The sequence below is a fragment of the Sorex araneus genome, chromosome X (genome assembly GCF_027595985.1).
Source record: "Sorex araneus isolate mSorAra2 chromosome X, mSorAra2.pri, whole genome shotgun sequence".
In the NCBI taxonomy this organism is placed as follows: Eukaryota; Metazoa; Chordata; class Mammalia; order Eulipotyphla; family Soricidae; genus Sorex; species Sorex araneus.
This window is the reverse complement of record NC_073313.1, coordinates 159028350-159047930: the sequence shown is the minus strand read 5'-3', so window position 1 is coordinate 159047930 and position 19581 is coordinate 159028350. Positions and strand designations below refer to the sequence as shown.

Below are 19581 nucleotides of genomic sequence, written 5' to 3'. Positions count from 1 at the left end.
AATAGTGAGTTTTGTGTTGAAATATGGAACGTAATCAAGGTAAAGAGAAAATGAAGTGAAATTCATCAGTTATACACGTGGGGGTTGGGGGGCGGGGGGTATACTGGGGTTTTTGGTGGTGGAATATGGGCACTGGTGAAGGGATGGTGTTTGAATATGGTATAACTGAGAAATAAACCTGAGAACTTTGTAACTTTCCACATGGTGATTCGATAAAAATTTAAAAAAAATCTCTTCTCATTCACAAAACGTAGGTGTTTGGCAGGGTATAAAAGGAGAAACAAGGGGATGGAGCAATAGTACAGTGGGGAGGGCATTTGCCTTGCACGCTGTTGACCAGGGTTCGATTCCCAGCATCCCATAGGGTCCCCTGAGCACTGCCAGGAGTGATTCCTGAGTGCATGAGCCAGAAGTAACCTCTGTGCATCCTCAGGTGTGACCCAAAAAGAAAAAAAGAGAAACAATTCAGTAAACATTCAGTAATTTAGCAACAATGTAAGTTGGTAAGAATTTAGTGACAACTCAGCGATCTCTTTCCCCACTCGTTCTCTTTCTGACTCGCTAATAGTTTTACCACAGTCACAAATGACACAGACTTTCAGATACTTCTCTCTGTATTTCGTGCCCGTATTTATTCTGGGCAAGATTTGACAGAGAGCAAAGGCGGGTCAGACCATATGGCAGGTGACCATGTCTGTGATGTCCCCGGGGCCCTGAGATGACAGGGTTCCTTATCAAGGACACCTGCCTGCTCCCCAGACCGCAAGTTTCAAAGGAGGCTGGATGCACCATTGGGAGGACCGTGATGCTGATGGTGGAGGCTGGGGTGAGAGGCGGGTCTGAAGGTGGAGGCTGGGGACCCCCAAGGGATCCTCTCAGTCTCAGCCTGTTTTCCTGGGCTGCAAATGGCACTGTCGTTAGCTGCCAATGACCAAATTCTAAGCTTTTCATCTGATTTTTATTTAAGTCAATTATTATTACTTTTGCTTTTGGGTCACACCTGGTGATGCACAGGGGTTACTCCTGGCTCTGCACTCAGGAATTACTCCTGGCAGTGCTCAGGGGACCATATGGGATGCTGGGAATTGAACCCGGGTCAGCCGCATGCAAGGCAAACACCCTGCCCACTGTGCTATCGCACAAGCCCCAAGTCAATTATTTTATTTCAGAGGTATCACCAGGAAAGTCTGGGGGGACAGGTTGGGGGCTGAAAACGCAGCCACCCCTGCACTCAGCCCTGCCACTGAGGAGGGATTTGGGGCAGCGCTGTCAGTGGAACAGGATTCCCTCATGGGGGTCAGAGTATCCAGGTTCTAGGAGCACAGGTGGGTGCTGCAAGGACCCTGGGTGGTGGGGCAAGACCTGTTACCATGGGGATGGGACTCTGCCATCTCAGTCTGTGAGGAAGTGTCCACAGTGACATACCACAGTGCCTAGGTGACAGGAATCACACAGCCCAAGGGAGGGGGAAAATCTTGGTTTTAATAGAATGTGCCTGGGAGTGTCCAGCACAGGGAATGTTTGATGTCTGAGTTCCAACCAAGCAAGACACACAAATACAAAAACACGTGCACACACACATACAAATATAATCACAATCCGTGACACTCCTGGTTTGGGGTTTGTTTTGTTTGGTTGCCTTTGGGTCACATTGTCTGCACTCAGGACTCACTCCTGGCAGTGCTCAGACCTTCACAGGCTACCATGGATCAACAGGTTGGCAATTTGCAAGGCAAGTGTCCTACCCTTTGGACTATCTCTCTGGCCCGGGATGTAAATGAATACCCCCTTCACTTCACTTCATCTGTACAAAATCACAAGACACCAGAGCCAGGGCAGATGCAATTTATTGTCTGGTGCGTCTGTTAACACACAGCAGCTGGTTCTCTGTGGCCGGGACGCAGCTCAGCGAGGACACCAGGAGTGGCCGGGTGCGGTCAGCGGTAGAAGAGCAGCACGGCTGCCTCGATGATGGCGCCGCTGTTGCTGCATCCTCTGTGAGTGCCGTATCCATTCCAGTCATAAGCGGAGAAGTCCCCGCACTGCATGACGGACTTGGAAAAGGAGCCCCCTCCTCCGATGCAGTGCTGGAAGCAGAGAGGGAATTGAGTGCTGCACGGTCACCAAACACAGTGTGGCAGTCCCAGATATCCCCTGCAGCAATGCACAAGGGTCCCAGACCCGTCACCAAGGCACTGGTCCTCCCCCGGCACTGCTGGTGTCTGATGCGTCTCGACGCCAACAAGGTCCTCTCACCTGGACATCAGAGTGTGCGCTGGCCAGAGCCAGCAGCTCTGTGATTGAGCTCGTGTCTGTGCAGGTAAACCACCTGTTTGTTCTGAGACAGGGGACACTAGTGCCTGTGGATTCAGTAATATGTTGACACATTTGTCCCTAACTGAGGTCCCGGATGACTGTGATGGAGTTTCCCTTCTCCTGGAGGAATCACTGCATGAGGGTGTGATGGGCACTGGGGAACTGAGGGAGATCCCAGAGACAGAGAAGAAGGGGCTGTGAGAAAACACACACACACACACACACATACACACACAGGTATGAATCAGATCAGCATACATTCATGGACATATATTCACAGTATTTACATATACACATGAATACAGTCATATGCGCATGGACACATGTGCATGTGCTTAAAGCCAGACTCATGTGTTCTGTATTACATCCAGTTGCCCTCATGCCTTCATCTCCACACACAGGGTGTGGTTGCTCTCTCATTATTAAACACCCGGAATTGGATAAATCTAGCATCAACTTCATCTGGGAAGGAAGAGCAGAGAAGGGGCAAGCATCAATGCAGGGAGCCAAGGACCCCCTTTTCCGAGCAGCACCAGCCCATATCCCATCCTCCGCCACCCCCACCCGCTCCCTGGGAACCCCCAACACTCCCGGAAATCTCTTTTCCCATTCTAGACTCCATAGATTATTGTCCTGAGAGATCTGTCCTTGTGATATAACTGAGAGCTGCTGTCCATGCCTGGAGATGGGACGTCTGCACTAAGTTTCTAGGCTGGGAGCAACCCGACTTCCTAACCCTCGTAGACAGTCCCAGTGGGATCTTCCCGGTGTGACAGCCGGTCAAGGGGAGGCGAGTCAATCTGCTCGCATAGATTTCTCATCACGGTGAGGGTCAGGGGCGCGTTGGTCAAGGCTGCTCTGCTCAGTTCCACGAACCACAGGACAAAGAGGCTTGATCCTCAGCATAAACAGCAAACACTCACGTCGACCGTTAGGGGAGTAGTAGGAGGCGGTTCTCTGGGGACTCCCATAGTCATAATCCACGAGAATATTGGGGCTGTTGTCACGCCAGCACTTGCCGAGGTTGTACTGGACGGGGTATCTCTGCAGGAGCCACCAGGTGAGTCAGCAGAGCCGTCGGCCATATGCACGAGGGGCTGAGTCCCCCCACACCAGCCCCTGTCCCGGTCCCACCCCATCCCCGCTGTCTCCTGAGACACTTCCCTGCCTGGGTCAGATCTTAGGGGAGCAACAGAGAAAGAGAAAGAGACAGAGACAGAGAGACACAGATAGAGACATAAAGATATTGTGGAGAGACCCCTTGGACAGTCCACAGGAAAACCCTAGTGACCAGGTGCAGAGACGACTCATTCCTCACCCCAACCATTGGCTCTTGCTCCCCTCACCCACAAATGCCTCCAGCCGCACCCACGTACCTGGTAGAAGCCAGAGAGATTGTCTCAGTGTCCTGGGACAGCTCGGGCCCAGCCACCTTTATGGCTGCAGCCTCTCCTGAGCCCCGTCTCCCTGCCAAGCCCTAGCTCCTCGGGTGTCCTTTGAAGGTCCTGGTGGCCACGAGGGACAGGCTCGGCCACTAGATGCCATCAAAGGGCATACGGCAGGGTCCCTGCCTGCCGGCACAGCCCCAGCACCTGGTCAGCGCTGAGCCCTCCTCTCAGGGCAAATATTGCTGCATGTGACTCACTTGATTCCTGCAGGAGTGAGGGGTGAGGGTGCCCGTGTTCTGGGGGCACTCAGCTTGTTCTTGGGGCGTCTCTCTGCAGTGCTGGGGGTCCCTGAAACCAGTCCCCTGTGTGCAAAGCCTCATCCCACCCATAACCTCCCCTGGGACCCCCATGCCCTGTTGCTCCCTGTGACCTGAGAGTGGGCAGCGGGCGGCAGCCTCTGTTCCCAATGGTTCCTGGACCTTTTCCACAGGCTCCAGGTGTCATTTGTGTTTTTAACCATTTCTCCACGGTGCTCATCATGTTAACTCTTTTTCTTTGGGGGGGGGAATCACACCCAGAGACCTCATGGGTTACTTCTGGCTATGCACTCAGGAATGACCCCTGGCGGGGCCCATGGTACCCTTTGTGATGCCAAGGATTGAATTCAGGTGGGCTACATGCACCCTCCTTGGTGTTTATCTCGACAGCCCCATCACATTGTTAACTTCTGTATCTTAATTAGATGTTTGGAATCCAGGAAAGGCCCATCCCATTTTCAAACACAGACATTATTTTCTCTTAAAAATGGTTGCATTCCTTGGGGGTCGGGGGGAAAAAAAAATGGTTGCATTCCTGCCCAAACATTTGCTCTGTCACTGTATCACTGTTATCACTGTCATCCCGTTGATCATCAATTTGCTTGAGCAGGTGCCAGTAACCTCTCCATTCATCCTAGCCGAGAGATTTTAACAGCATCTCTTTACTAGTTCTTCTCAGTGGTGCCACATTGGAGTCTCTTTCAGGGTCAGGGGAATGAGAACCATCATTGTTACTATATTTGGCATATCGAATACAGCCACGGAGAGCTTGCCAGGCTCTATCCTAGGTGGAATTCGCTAAATTTTACTTTATGTGTTTTTTTTTGCTTTTGCTTTTTTTTCTGGGTCACACCCAGCGATGCAGTGGGTTTACTCCTGGCTCTGCACTCAGGAATTACTCCTGGCGGTGCTGGGAGACCATATGGGATGCTGGGAATCAAACCCGGATCAGCTGCATTCAAGGCAAATGCCCTACCCGTTGTGCTATCACTCCACCCACGCTAAATTTTACTTTAGCTCATCAGTCAAGACAGCTGTGATAAATAGTTCGATCGTGCATATTATTTTATTTTTTATTAACTTTTTGTCTTCTTTGGGTCACACCCCACGATGCTCAGGGGTTATTCCTGGCTCTGAACTCAGGAATTACATCTGGTGGGGTTCAGGGGACCGTATAGGATGCCAGGGATCGAACCTCAGTGCAAGCTTCGTCCTTGGCACAGTCAGTGTTATACAGATATACAGAAAAGTGCTTATGTACTGGAAATTATTTACTCTCTTGAATCCATTGATCATCCTACAATTGTTACATTTATATGAAATGTTTCAATTATCTTCTACTCATTCACAAAACTTCAGGTGCTTTGCAGGGAATAAAAAGAGAAACAATTAAGTAACCATTCAGTAGTTCAGCAACAATGTAGGCTGGTAAGAATTTAGTAACAATTTAGCAGATCCCTTTCTGACTTTAATTGTTTTACACAGCCAGGAAATCACACTGACATTTCAGATACTTCTCTCCGGATTTCTGACTTTAATTGTTTTACACAGCCAGCAAACCACACTGACATTTCAGATACTTCTCTCTGGATTTCACGCCCGTATTTGGACCATATAGGATGCCGGGGATCGAACCCAGGTCGGCCGCGTGCAAGGCAAACGCCCTACCCGCTGTGCTATCACTCCGGCCCCTATTCTGGGGAAGATTTGACTGAGAGCAAGGACGGGTCAGACCATACAAGGCTGGTGACCAGGTCTGAGATGTCCCCAGGGCCCTGAGATGACAGGATTCCTGTCACCCGCCACCTCCCCAGACCGTGTGCTTCAAGGAGGCTGTGCGTGCCTCTGGGTGGACCATGGTGCTAATGGTGGAGGCTGGGGTGAGAGGCGGGTCTGAGAGCAGAGGCTGGAGACCCCCAGGGGATCCTGGTCTCACTCTCAGCCTGTCTTCCTGGTGTTCGGATGGCGCAGTTGGTAGCTGCTAATGGCCCATTTCTTCGCTTTTCATCTGATATTTATTTCAGTCAATTATTTTTTTTTTGTTATTGATATTTCTTTATTTTTTCTCCTTTTGCTTTTTGGGTCACACCTGGCTTTGCTCAGGGGTTACTCCTGGCTCTGCACTCAGGAATCACTCCTGGCGGTGCTCAGGGGACTATATGGGATGCTGGGAATTGAACTCGGGTCAGCCACATACAAGGGAAATGCCCTACCCGCTGTGCTATTGCTCCAACCCCCTCAGTCAATTATTTTATGTCAGAATTTCTACCAGGATAGTGCTGGGGTGACAGGGGCTGATAACTCAGCCGCCCCAGCACTCAGCCCTGTGCTGAGGATGGATTTGAGGCAGCACCGTCAGTGAGACAGGATCCCACGTGTGGGTCAGGGTATCCTAGCTTCTAGAAGCCCAGGTGGGTGGTGGGTGCTGAGGGTCCCTGGGCAGTGGGGTAGGGCTTGGAGAGGAGGGGCCTGTTACCATGAACCGGAATATTCCTCCGCCCCACCTGAGACTGTGAGAACCAAGAAGTGTCCACAACGATACCCCGCAGTGACCCGGTGACAGGTGACACAGCCCATGGGAGGGGCAAAATCTTGGTTTCAATAGAACGTGGCTGGGAGGGGTCATGGCAAAGAATGTGTGGGTGTGAGTTGCATCCCTGCAAAACACACAAATACAGACGCGCGCACACAAACAATCCACACAAATAATCACAATCCATGACACTCCGGTTTTGGTTTTGTTTTGGTGCCTGGGTCACATCGTCTGCACTTAGGAATCTCTCCTAGCCGTGCTCAGACCTTACCAGGGTACCAGGAATCAAGCTCAAGTTGGCTGTTTATAAGGCAAATGCCCTACCCTTTGTACCGTCTCTCCAGCCCCGATATAAATGAATACTTCCTACACTTCACTTAATTTGCAAAAGGATTGCAGACACCAGCGCCAGGATGGAGGGATTTTTTGTCTTGTGCACCTGTTCACACACCGTAGTTGGTTTTGTCTGGCTGGGACAAGTCGGTGCTGCCCTGGGGCTCCCGGCGCGGTCAGCGGTAGAAGAGCAGCACGGCCGCCTCGGTGATGGCCCGGCTGTTGCTCCATCCTCTGTGAGTCCCGTACCCATTCCAGTCGAAGGCAGAGAAGTCCCCACACTGCTTGGGGTTGCCCTCCGGGAAGAAGCCCCCTCCTCCGATGCAGTGCTGTAAGCAGAGAGGGAATGGAGGGCTTCACAACCATCCCACAGTGTATGGCAACCCAGACCTAGCTCCTGTCTCTGGGCTGGGACCCCCGGCCCCCAAATCCTTCTCCCCACAAGACTCTGGAGGCAGCTGCTGCTTCCTGTGTCCCTGAAGCCCGCAGCCCCTCACAGCCCCCTTCAGGGCAGCCCTGGATGCTCCTCCCCAGGGCTCAGCCCCCCTCAACCTCCTGTTGAGACTCTGGCTCAGCTGCTCTCAGCTTCCCACTGCAAGTCTGCACCCAGCTCGGGCCCTGCCCATTGGTCTTCCCCCCACGAAGGCGCACAGCTACCTGAGCACAGCGAGGGACCCTGCCCTCACCTGCCCTGTGCCTCCTGTCACTGACACGGGACAGTGGCTGAGTCCCAAACCCACCCGGTCATTTTAGTCTCGGCCAGCACACAGTGTCCAGAAGTGCTGATTCAGCAGTCTGCAGGCCCCTGGTGTGGGCCCCTATCCCCTACCTGCCACCAACGTTCTCTGACCCCTCCTGCGTCCTGATCTATCACAATATTCCCCACAGCATGGCACAGGGGTCCGTGATCCAGCAACAAGGCGACCCTGATCCGGCTGTGCCCACTGGCCTTCAGGACATGCCTCATGTATTGCTCAGAGGTTGTTGCAACCCAGCTCTGCAGCCCGCAGCTATACCCACATCTAGCAGAGCTCGGGCACCTCACAAACCACCTCCCCTCAGACCCAGGGTGGAGCGCGGTTCCCTGGCTCCAAGCCCTCTTCTCCCCCGGCCCTGCTGGTCTCTGATGCATCTCGACGCCAACAAGGTCCTCCCACCTGGACACCAGGGTGTGCCCTGGCCAGAGCCGGCAGCTCCGTGATTGAGCTCATGTGTGTGCATGTAAACCATCTGTTTGTGTTGAACAGGGGACACTAGTGCCTGTGGATTCAGTGACACTTTAGAACTGACACATTTGTCCCTAGCTGATGTCCAAGATGACCACCATGAAATTTCCTAGTTCGTGGAGGAATCACACACTGAGGGTGTGTTGGGAACTGGGGAACCGAGGAGACCCCAGAGGAAGTGTCTATTGAGAACACACACATGTGTATGCAGGTATGCAAACACACAGAACATATGCACACATGCATGCAGTGCATGGCATATACACATGCACACATATATGAAAAAGCAGACGTAAAACACACACACACATGCACACACTAATTTCCCTGACTCACGTGTTCTGTGTTGCATCCGGTAACTCTCATCCCTGCACACAGGGCGTTGGCTGCTCCCTCGTTATTAAACACCCGGAATTGGATATATCCAGCATCAAATTCCCCTGGGAAGGAAGAGCAGAGAAGGGTTATGGGTCAATGCAGGGAGCCAAGGAGCCTTTTGACCAAGCAGGGAGACAAGAGCAGCCACGTGGCAACACCAGTTCGTGGCCCAGCCTCCGCCACCCCCACCCACTCCCTAGGAACCCTGAATGTGCCCGGAAATCCCTTTTCCCATTCTAGGCTCCATAGATTATTGTCCTGAGAGATCTGCCCTTGTGATATAACTGAGAGCCGCTGTCCATTCCTGGAGAAGGGAAGTCTACACTAAGTTTCTAGGCTGGGAGCAACCCGACTTCCTAACCCGCATAGACAGTCCCAGTGGGGATCTTCCCAGTGTGACAGCCGGTCAAGGGGAGGCGAGTCAATCTGCTCGCATAGATTTCTCATCACGGTGAGGGTCAGGGGCGCGTTGGTCAGGGCTGTTCTGCTCAGTTCCACGAACCACAGGACAAGGAGGCTTGATCCTCAGCATAAACAGCAAATACTCACGTCGACCATTGGGGGAGTAGTAGGAGACGGTTCTCTGGGGACTCCCATAGTCATATTCCACAAGAACGGCCGGGCCATTGCCATACCAGCATCTGCCAATGCCGTACTGGACGGGGTATCTCTGCAGGAGCCACCAGGGAGAGTCAGAGCCGTCGGCCATATGCACGAGGGGCCGAGGCTCCCCACACCAGCCCCTGTCCCGGTCTCCCCTTCCCAGCTCCTCCTGAGACACTTCCCTGCCTGGCTCAGGTCTTAGGGGAGAAGCAGAAAGAAGCAGAGAGAAATTGTGATAGACCCCAGAGACCCCAAGCAACCAGGCCCAGACCAGAATGCTCCCTACCCCAATTATTGGCTCTTGCATCCAGCCAGCTTTACCCCGTACCTGGTAGAGGCCAAACAGGTTGTCTCCGTATCTCCGGAAGAAGTGGGCGAAGGTGTAGTACCTTAGCAGGGAGCTGTTCCTCCAGGAGGGTAGCGGGGTGTCATTGGGGACGTGCCAGATGCCCAGGTCCTGAGCCTGGATGTCGTAGTAGCCGGGGTTCTGCAAGACCCAAAGGGCCTGTGGTCAGATGCTCATGGCCACAGCCCATGTGGACCTGTGGAGCCCAGAGCACCAGCACAACAGCTGAACGCAACACAGACCCTCCCAAAACCAGCAGACCAGGACCCCATGTGTCTCAGGTCCTTTAGGCACAGCGGGAGCGGTCACTCAGGACACAGAGGCCCCTCTGTCCACACGGCTCTGCCTACGCCAGCCATCTGCTAACCCTGAGCCAGCCCGCTGCTCCCGGCTGGCCTGGCCGAGACCCACCTTGTAGTCATCGCTGGTGGCTGCCTCTGCAGTCCCAAAGGTGTTGTAGTTGGCCCAGTTGTTGTCCCCCTTGGGGGTGTCTTCCCGGTTGCCCTGCTGGCTGGACCAGTGGTCCCCCGCCGTGCACCTGCCAGCCATGTTGTTCTCGTGTACGCTGGCCACCAGCGTCCAGCCACCGCCATCCATGCTCATGTCACAGAAGGTCTGGTAGATGAGCCCTTGCTTGGTGCGGAGTAAGTACAGGCCATCTGCAGGGACAGTGCAGAGTTCTGGCACCAGGACCGGGATAGCGTGGCAGGACATCGAGAACACTGGACACCATGTTCTTAGAGAAACTTCCCAGGGTCACGCCTGAGTGGACATGAGCACCTAGCTCTAAGCCCTCTCTAGAGACTGTGCAGAGAAGACAACCCCAGAAACCCTTCCCTAATGTCCCTCCATGTCCCCCGGCTTCCCCAAGTGTCACAGGACAGAGACACATGTGAAAATCTGCCACATGGGGGACAAGCAAAGCCTCATCCCCTCAGAGTCTCCAGGACTTCTGAGCTGATGGATCTTCTGTGTCCACTGTGGCATTAGTCGTGTCCACTGTGGCTGCCGCATGGCTGAGAGTCAGCTCACCCTTGGCTCTGGGACTCTTCTTCTGAATTTCCTTGCAGCTCCGCGGCAGGGACTGGAGTGAGGATGTGCAGTCTTTGCTCGGCTCAGGAACCTGGACTGCTCCTGAAAGGGACGTTCTCTGTCTTGGGGGACCCCAACCTGTCCCCTCCCACCTGCCCAGCTTACTCGTCTCCCTGATCCCATGTGAGCAGGCAGCCCTGAGTCCATCCCCCTATTCATTAACTTCCCGATTTGAGATGCCCTTGAGGAGGCAAAAAGGGGCATCCAGGACCCCACTGACCACAGCCCGGAGTCCTGAGCTGATTCCAGACAGCCGTGCAGTGTACAGTGGGTGGGACCCAATGCCTGACCTCACTGGTCACTCTTGACCATCCATCCACCTTCCCTGCACTTCCAGGGGCCACGCAGACTCACCGGCGCCTCCGGCCAAGGTGGCCACAGAGAGGAACAGCAGGCAGCACTGCAGGGACAGGGGCCTCTGAGGGGACAGGACATGGGTCAGTGGCCCCCGCACCCCCCAGCTGAGCCAGCAGCCCCTAGGGACCCTCTGGAATCAGCCCCCCAGCCCCACACCCTGAGGGGAAGCTCCTCTTTGACCCTCACACACCTGAGCTGCCATCTCTGTCCCCCACAGACGTGGCCGGTCTGAGCTCCTAGTCACTGCGCAGAGACGTGTCCTTCCTCCCGCACAGCAGGGCTCAGAGTCCGGGGACAGCGCGGGCCCGGCCGCCTTTATGGGTGCAGCCCCTCAGGCCCCGCCTCCTGGCAAGCCCCAGCTCCTCTGATGTCCTTTGAAGGCCTTGGCGGCCACGAGGGATGAGCTCAGCCACCAGATGCCATCAAAGGGCTTGTGGGAGGTTCCCTGCCTGCTGGCACAGCCCTGGCACCTGGTCAGTGCTGACTCCTCCCGTCAGGGAAAATATTGCTGCTTGTGTCTCTCTTGATTCCTGCAGGGGTGAAGGTATGAGGGCGCCCGTGTTCTGGGGGCACTCAGCTTGTTTCTGGGTGCATCTCTCTGCAGTGCTGGGGGTTCTTGAAACCAGGCCCTTGTGTGCAATGCCTTCTTGAACCCATGACCCCCCTGCCCTCCCATGCCCTGTTGTTCCCTGTGACCTCACAGCGGGCTCAGGCAACAGCCAATAGTTCCTGGACCTTTTCCCACCATATCAGCCCTGCCAGGCTCCAGGTCTACATCTGTGTTTGCCTGTTTCTCCTGGTGCTCATCATGTTAACTCTTTTTCTTTGGGGGGCCACACCAGGACATCCTCAGGGGTTCCTCCTGGTTCTGCACTCAGGAATTACCCCTGGCGGAACCCCAAGTACCGTTCGGGATGCCAACGATTGAATTCAGGTGGGTTACATGCACTCTTCACACTGTTCTCTCTCTAGCCCACATCATATTGTTATCTTTTGTATCTTAATTAGGTGTTCGGTACCCAGGAAAAGCCTATCCCATTTTCAAACGCACAGACATTATTTTCTCTTAAAAATGGTTGCTCTTCCTCCCAAAACATTTGCTCTATACTAGGTGGAATTTGCTAAATTTCATTTTAACTCATCATTCAAGACAGCTGCGATTAATGGTCCAATCATGTGTATATTACTTTATTTTTAATAAACTTTTTGGGTTTGTATGTTGCAACATATGTTGCAGTAAGGTTTGGTTAGACAGTCTGAGGCATTTAAGATATGCACGTGAAAGAAATACGTTTCCTGGGAGGATCACATAACTATCTCTGGAGTTGTTGTGTGCAAACTAACTTAGTCAATGGAAACAGTATCAAAGTCATTTACATAGCCCGAAAGTAGTCAGTTAAAGCAATAGTAACAGAAAAACAATTTCAACATCCAAGCCTAGCTAGGCCTGAGACTATGGGATGTTGTAAGCCAACAGGTTTAGATCACACTCATGATACTCGGGAGTTATTCCTGACTCTGAACTGCTGGGGCTCAGGGGACCATACGGGATGCTGGAGATCGAACCCTAGTGGATCTTGTGCAAGACAACAACAATTTGTATTTTAACAGATATACGGGAAAGTGCCTCTGTACTTATTGAATCCTTTGATCATTCTACAATTGTTACCTTTACATGAAATGTTCCAATATCTCCTCTCATTCAAAAAACGTAGGTGTTTGGCAGGGTATAAAAGGAGAAACAATTCAGTAAACATTCAGTAATTTAGCAACAATGTAAATTGGTAAGAATTTCGTAACAACTCAGCGATCTCTTTCCCCACTCGTTCTCTTTCTGACTCGCTAATAGTTTTACCACAGTCACAGACACTGACTTTCAGATACTTGTCTCTGTATTTCATGCCCGTATTTATTCTGGGGAAGATTTGACAGAGAGCAAAGGCGGGTCGGACCATACAAGGTGAGTGACCAGGTCTGAGATGTCCCCAGGACCCTGAGATGACAGGATTCCTTATCACGAACACCCGCCTGCTCCCCAGACTTTGAGCTTCAAAGGATGCTGGATGCGCCACTGGGAGGACCGTGGTGCTGATGGTGGAGGCTGGGGTGAGAGGGGGTCCGAAGGTGGAGGCTGGGGACCCCCAAGGGATCCTCTCAGTCTCAGCCTGTCTTCCTGGGCTGCAAATGGCACTGTCGTTAGCTGCCAGTGACCAAATTCTAAGATTTTCATCTGATTTTTATTTAAGTCAATTATTATTATTATTACTTTTGCTTTGGGTCACACCTGGCGATGCACAGGGGTTACTCCTGGCTCTGCACTCAGGAATTACTCCTGGCGGTGCTCAGGGGACCATATGGGATGCTGGGAATTGAACCCGGGTCAGCCGCATGCAAGGCAAACACCCTACCCACTGTGCTATCGCACAAGCCCCAAGTCAATTATTTTATTTTAGAGGTATCACCAGGAAAGTCTGGGGGGACAGGTTGGGGTCTGAAAACGCAGCCACCCCTGCACTCAGTCCTGCCACTGAGGAGGGATTTGGGGCAGCGCTGTCAGTGGAACAGGATTCCCTCATGGGGGTCAGAGTATCCAGGTTCTAGGAGCACAGGTGGGTGCTGCAAGGACCCTGGGTGGTGGGGCAAGACCTGTTACCATGGGGATGGGACTCTGCCATCTCAGTCTGTGAGGAAGTGTCCACAGTGACATACCACAGTGCCTAGGTGACAGGAATCACACAGCCCAAGGGAGGGGGAAAATCTTGGTTTTAATAGAATGTGCGTGGGTGTGTCCAGGGCAGAGAATGTTTGATGTCTGAGTTCCAACCAAGCAAAACACACAAATACAACATCACGCACAAACACACACACACAAATATAATCACAATCCGTGACACTCCTGGTTTGGGGTTTGTTTTGTTTGGTTGCCTTTGGGTCACATTGTCTGCACTCAGGACTCACTCCTGGCAGTGCTCAGACCTTCACAGGCTACCAGGGATCAAACCCAGGTTGGCCATTTGCAAGGCAAGTGTCCTACCCTTTGGACTATCTCTCTGGCCCGGGATGTAAATGAATACCCCCTTCACTTCACTTCATCTGTACAAAATCACAAGACACCAGAGCCAGGGCAGATGCAATTTATTGTCTGGTGCGTCTGTTAACACACAGCAGCTGGTTCTCTGTGGCCGGGACGCAGCTCAGCGAGGACACCAGGAGTGGCCGGGTGCGGTCAGCGGTAGAAGAGCAGCACAGCTGCCTCAGTGATGTTGCGGCTGCTGCTGTTTTCAGTGTGAGTCCCATAACAGCTAAAGCTGAAGCCTGAGAAGTCCCTGCATTCCCTGGGGTTGACCTCCGAGAAGTAGCCCCCTCCTCCGATGCAGTGCTGGAAGCAGAGAGGGAATTGAAGGCTTCATGGCCAGTCCACAGAGTGTGGCAGCTCCAGATATTCATTGCAACATCGCACAGGTCCCTGACCCGACACCAAGGCGGCCCTAATTCGGCGGTGCCAACTGGACTTCTGGACTAGCCTTGTTGTAATGCTCAGAGGTTGTTTCGACCCAGCTCTGCAGCCCGCAGCTATACCCACATCTAGCAGAGCTCGGGCACCTCACAAACCACCTCCCCTCAGACCCAGGGTGGAGCGCGGTTTCCTGGCTCCAAGCCCTCTTCTCCCCCGGCCCTGCTGGTGTCTGATGCATCTCGACGCCAACAAGGTCCTCCCACCTGGACACCAGGGTGTGCCCTGGCCAGAGCACCGGCAGCTCCGTGATTGAGGTCCTGTCTGTGCAGGTAAACCACCTGTTTGTGCTGAGACAGGGGACACTAGTTCCTGTGGATTCAGTGATGCGCTGACACATTTGTCCCTAACTGAGGTCCCAGATGACTGTCATGGAGCTTCCCCCTTCCTGGAGGAATCACTGCATGAGGGTATGTGATGGGCACTGAGGAACCGAGGGAGATCCCGGGGCCAGGGAGAAAGTGGCTGTGAGAACAAACACACACACACACACACTCACACACATATGAAACACATGAGCATGCATTCATGCACACACATTTACAGTATTTACATATACACACAAATGCACAGACATGCATGCACATGTGTGCAAGTGCGGATCCCACCCAGACTCATGTGTTCTGTGTTGCATTCGGTAGCTCTCATCCCTGCACAAGCACATTGTCTGCTCTCTCCTTACTAAATACCCGGAATCGGATAAATCCAGCCTCAAATTCCCCTGGGAAGGAAGAGCAGAGAAGGGTCACGTGTCAATGCAGGGATCCAAGGAGCCCCTTTACTGAGCAGGGATGTGGGAGCAGCCATGCGGCAGCACCAGCCCGTGGCCCAGTCCCCGCCACCCCCACCCGCTCCCTGGGAACCCCAACGCACCCTGAAATCTTTTCCCATTCAAGACTCCGTGATTATTGTCCTGAGAGATCTGTCCTTGTGATATAACTGAGAGCTGCTGTCCATTCCTGGAGATGGACAGTTTCTAGGCTGGGAGCAACCCGACTTCCTAACCCGTGTAGACAGTCCCAGTGGGGATCTTCAGGGGAGGCGAGTCAATCTGCTCGCATAGATTTCTCATCACGGTGAAGGTCAGGGGCGTGTTGGTCAAGGTGGCTCTGCTCAGTTCCACAAATCACAGGACAAGGAGGCTTGATCCTCAGCATAAACAGCAAACACTCACTTTGACTATTGGGGGAGTAGTAGGAGACGGTTTTCTTTTTTTTTTTTAATTTTTATTTTATCACCATGTGGAAAGTTACAAAGTTCTCAGGTTTATGTCTCAGTTATACCATATTCAAACACCATCCCTTCACCAGTGCCCATATTCCACCACCAAAATCTCCAGTATACCCCCCGCCCCCGCCCCCCACCCCCAACTGTATAACTGATAAATTTCACTTCATTTTCTCTTTACCTTGATTACGTTCCATATTTCAACACAAAACTCACTATTGTTGTTGGAGTTTCCCCCCAAGAAAGACAGCCCTACTAAGGAAGCATCTGATAATTGGTTTTCCATTAAAAGATTGTAAGTTTTCAGTTTTTAGAAAAGGTCGGTTCGGAGTTGTCCCAGTCCCGCATCCCGGAGCTGTGTTAGTTGCTGCTCAGTGTCGCCAGGGCTCCATCTGGAGAGGGTGTGGTGGATGCACCTCCTCCGTTCTGGCCGTGCAACCCCCGGTGTTGCTGGCCCGGTTTCGGGTCCGGAGCATTGTCTGGCCGCGTTGCTCACCAGAACACCTGGCTGCTTCTCTGTTGAATGTGGCAAGAGGGCGCCGAGGGTGGGTCGAGGGCATGACTTCCAGCGGCCGGGACCACTTGGAGGCTGGGCTGGCGCCGCCCCACTCCAGTGCCCCCCCCCCGCGGTTCGGAGTTGTCCCAGTCCCGCATCCCGGAGCCGTGTTAGTTGCTGCTCAGTGTCGCCAGGACTCCATCTGGAGAAGGTGTGGTGGCTGCACCTAGGAGGCGATTTTCTGGGGACTCCCATAGTCATAATCCACGAGAATATTGGGGCTGTTGTCACGCCAGCACTTGCCGAGGTTGTACTGGACGGGGTATCTCTGCAGGAGCCACGAGGGAGAGTCAGAGCCGTCGGCCATATGCACGAGGGGCCGAGTCCCCCCACACCAGCCCCTGTCCTGGTCTCCCCATACCGGCTTCCCCTTTTCTGCCTGGCTCAGGTCTTAGGGGAGCAGCAGAGAGAGAGAAAGAGATAGAGAGAGACAGATGATTGTGGACAGACCCCTTGAACAATCCCAAAGAAAATCCTAGTGACCAGGTGCAGAGACGACTCATTCCTCACCCCAACCATTGGCTCTTGCCCCTCCACCCCACAAATCCTCCAGCCACACCCACGTACCTGGTAGAGGCCAAACAGATTGTGTCCGAGTCTCCTTAAGAAGCCCGAGTAGGTGAAGTACCTCAGCAGAGAGCTGCTCCTCCAGGATCTCAGCGGGGTCTTGTTGGGGACATGCCAGATGGCCAGGTCCCGTGCCTGGATGTCGTAGTAGCCGGGGTTCTGCAACCCCCACAGAGCCGTGGACAGAGGCCCATGGCCACACCCCACACAGCCTCATGAAACCCAAGGCACCAGCAGGACAGCTGGACAGAAACAGACTCTCCAAGCCAGCTGACCAGGATGCTCTTGCCCCAAGTCCCAGAGTCACGGAAGGAGCGGTCACTCAGGACACAGAGGTCTCTCTGTCCACATGCTTCAGCTCATGCCCAGGTCATCTGCTAAAACTGAGCTAGCCCGCTGCTCCCGGCTAGCCTGGACAGGGCCCATCTTTTAGTCGTCGCTGGTGGCTGCAAATGCAGACCCAAAGGTGTTGTAGTTGACCGATTTGTTCTCCCCCTTGGGGTAGTCTGCCCGGTTGCCCTGCTGGCTCGTCCAGCAGTCCCCCGCCGTGCACTTGCCAGCCAGGTGGTTCTCATGTATGCTGGCCACCAGCGTCCAGCTGCCTTCGTCCATGGTCATGTCACAGAAGGTCTGGTAGACGACCCCTTCCTCAGTGGGGAGAAAGTATCGGCCATCTGCAGGGGACAGCAGCACAAAGTCCTTGCACTGGCCCAAAACAGGGAGCCCGGGATGTCTGGCATGGTCGGGCGTCACCTCAAGGGGACATGTCCCTGGCCCCCATCCCTTTGTTGAGACACTACAGAGCAGACACTCAAGACAGCCCTACCGGCCAGCTTCCCGAGAATTTTCAGTATCCCTCTTCAGGGTCCTCGTGTCCCCCAGGTTCCCCGACACCATATACAACGTCCCCGTGTACAGGAATCAGTCTGCTGAGTAGGGATCCCTAAAGCCTCATCCCCTCATAACCCCCCAGATTTCTGAGCTACGGTGCTGGTCTTTTGCATCCACTGTGGGCTCCTGGGCCAGCCCGGTCCACTGTGGCTGCCGCAGGGCTGAGGGTCAGTCACCTTTGGCTCCGGGATGCTTCTTCTGAATTTCCATGCAGCTCCGTGGGAGAGAGTGGAGTGAGGAGATGCACTTTGCTGCTCAGGGTCACCTTTTAAGTCGGGGCTGTTCTTGAAAGGGGCATTCTCTGTCACCGGGGGACCCCACCTTCCCCCCCCTGCCTACCCAGTCCACCTCCCTGCCTTGGCGGCTGCGCTGTCCACCCACTTCCAGGGGGCCACCCAGACTCACCGGCGCCCCCGGCCAAGGTGGCCACAGAGAGGAACAGCAGGCAGCACTGCAGGGACAGGGGCCTCTGAGGGGACATGACACTGGTCAGTGGCCCCTGCGCCCCCCAGCTGATCCAGCAGCCCCCAGGGACCCTCTGGAATTGGCCTCCCAGCCCCACATCTGAGGGGCAGCTCCTGCTCTGACCCTCACACACCTGAGCTGCCATCTCTGTCCCCCACAGACGTGTCCGGTCTGAGCTCCTGGTCACCACGCAGAGCCGCGTCCTTCCTCCCACACAGCCGAGCTCAGAGTCCTGGGACAGCTCGAGCCCGGCTGCCTTTATGGGTGCAGCCCCTCAGGCCCCGCCTACTGGCTAAGCCCCTGCCCCTCCGATGTCCTTTGAAGGCCCTGGCAGCTGTGAGGGACAAGCCTGGCCACCAGATGCCATCAAAGGGCACGCTGCCTGCTGGCACAGCCCAAGCCTCTGGTCAGCGCTGACCCCTCCTGTTAGGGCAAATATTGCTGCGTGCGGCTCACTTGATTCCTGCAGGGGTAAGGGTGTGAGGGTGCCCGTATTCCAAGGGCATTCAGTTTGTTCTTGGGACGTGTCTCTGTAGTGCTGGGGGTCCTTGTAACCAGGCCCCTGTGTGCAAAGACTTGTCCCATCCACGACTTCCCCTGGGACCCCCATGCCCTGTTGTTCCCTGTGACCTCATAGTGGGCTCAGGCGGCAGCCTCTGTTCCCAACGTTCCTGGACCTTTTCCCACCATATCATCCCTGCCAGGCTCCATGTCTCCATCTGTGTTTGCCCGTTTCTCCGCGATGCTCATCACGTTAACTCTTTTACTTTTTTTTTTTTTTTTTTGCTTTTTGGGTCACACCCGGCTATGCACAGGAGTTATTCCTTCCTGGCTCTACACTCAGGAATTACCCCTGGCGGTGCTCAGGGGACCATATGGGGTGCTGGGAATCAAACTTGGGTTGGCTGTGTGCAAGGCAAACGCCCTACCCGCTGTGCTATCGCTCCACCCCCTAACTCTTTTACTTTTGGGGGTGGGTCACAACCATAGATCCTCAGTGGTTGCTCCTGGCTCTGCACTCAGGATTTACCCTTTGCAGGGCCCAAGGTACCATTTGGGCTTGCGAGGATTGAACTTAGGTAGGCTACGTGCACTCTCCATGTTCTTCTATCTCTTCAGCCCCCTCACATTGTAAACTTGTGGATCTTAATGAGGTGTTTGGAATCCAGGAAAAGCCCATCCCGTTTTCAAACACACAGACATTATTTTCTCTTAAAAATGCTTGCATTCCTCCCCAAACATTTGCTTATACTAGGTGGAATTTGCTAAATTTTACTTTAGCTCATCAGTCAAGACAGCCGCAATTAATGGTCCAATCAATTATTTTATTTTTAAAAAAACTTTTTGGCTTTGGAGGTCACACCCATGATGCTCAGGGGTTATTTCTGGCTCTGAAATAGGGAATTATGCCTTGAGGGGCTCAGGGGGACCTTATGGATACTGTGGGTCAAACCTCAGTGGACACAGTGCAA

The 19581-nt window shown here is 53.7% G+C and overlaps 1 protein-coding gene and 1 pseudogene across 1 annotated transcript; both read right to left on the bottom strand.

Moving 5' to 3' along the window:
• Positions 1–6277: 6277 nt before the first annotated feature.
• LOC101537750 (intelectin-1a-like) lies at positions 6278–11176 on the bottom strand. The gene is made up of 8 exons (XM_055122167.1): positions 11080–11176; positions 10887–10950; positions 10473–10574; positions 9852–10099; positions 9423–9581; positions 9041–9161; positions 8450–8553; positions 6278–7216 (listed from the first exon to the last, which is right to left on the bottom strand). Exons 1-8 carry the CDS (start codon positions 11089–11091, stop codon positions 7064–7066), a joined length of 963 nt encoding a protein of 320 aa, XP_054978142.1. The 5' UTR covers positions 11092–11176; the 3' UTR covers positions 6278–7063.
• Positions 11177–14115: 2939 nt separating this feature from the next.
• LOC101538016 (intelectin-2-like) lies at positions 14116–18125 on the bottom strand (annotated as a pseudogene).
• Between the last annotated feature and the right edge of the window lie 1456 nt (positions 18126–19581).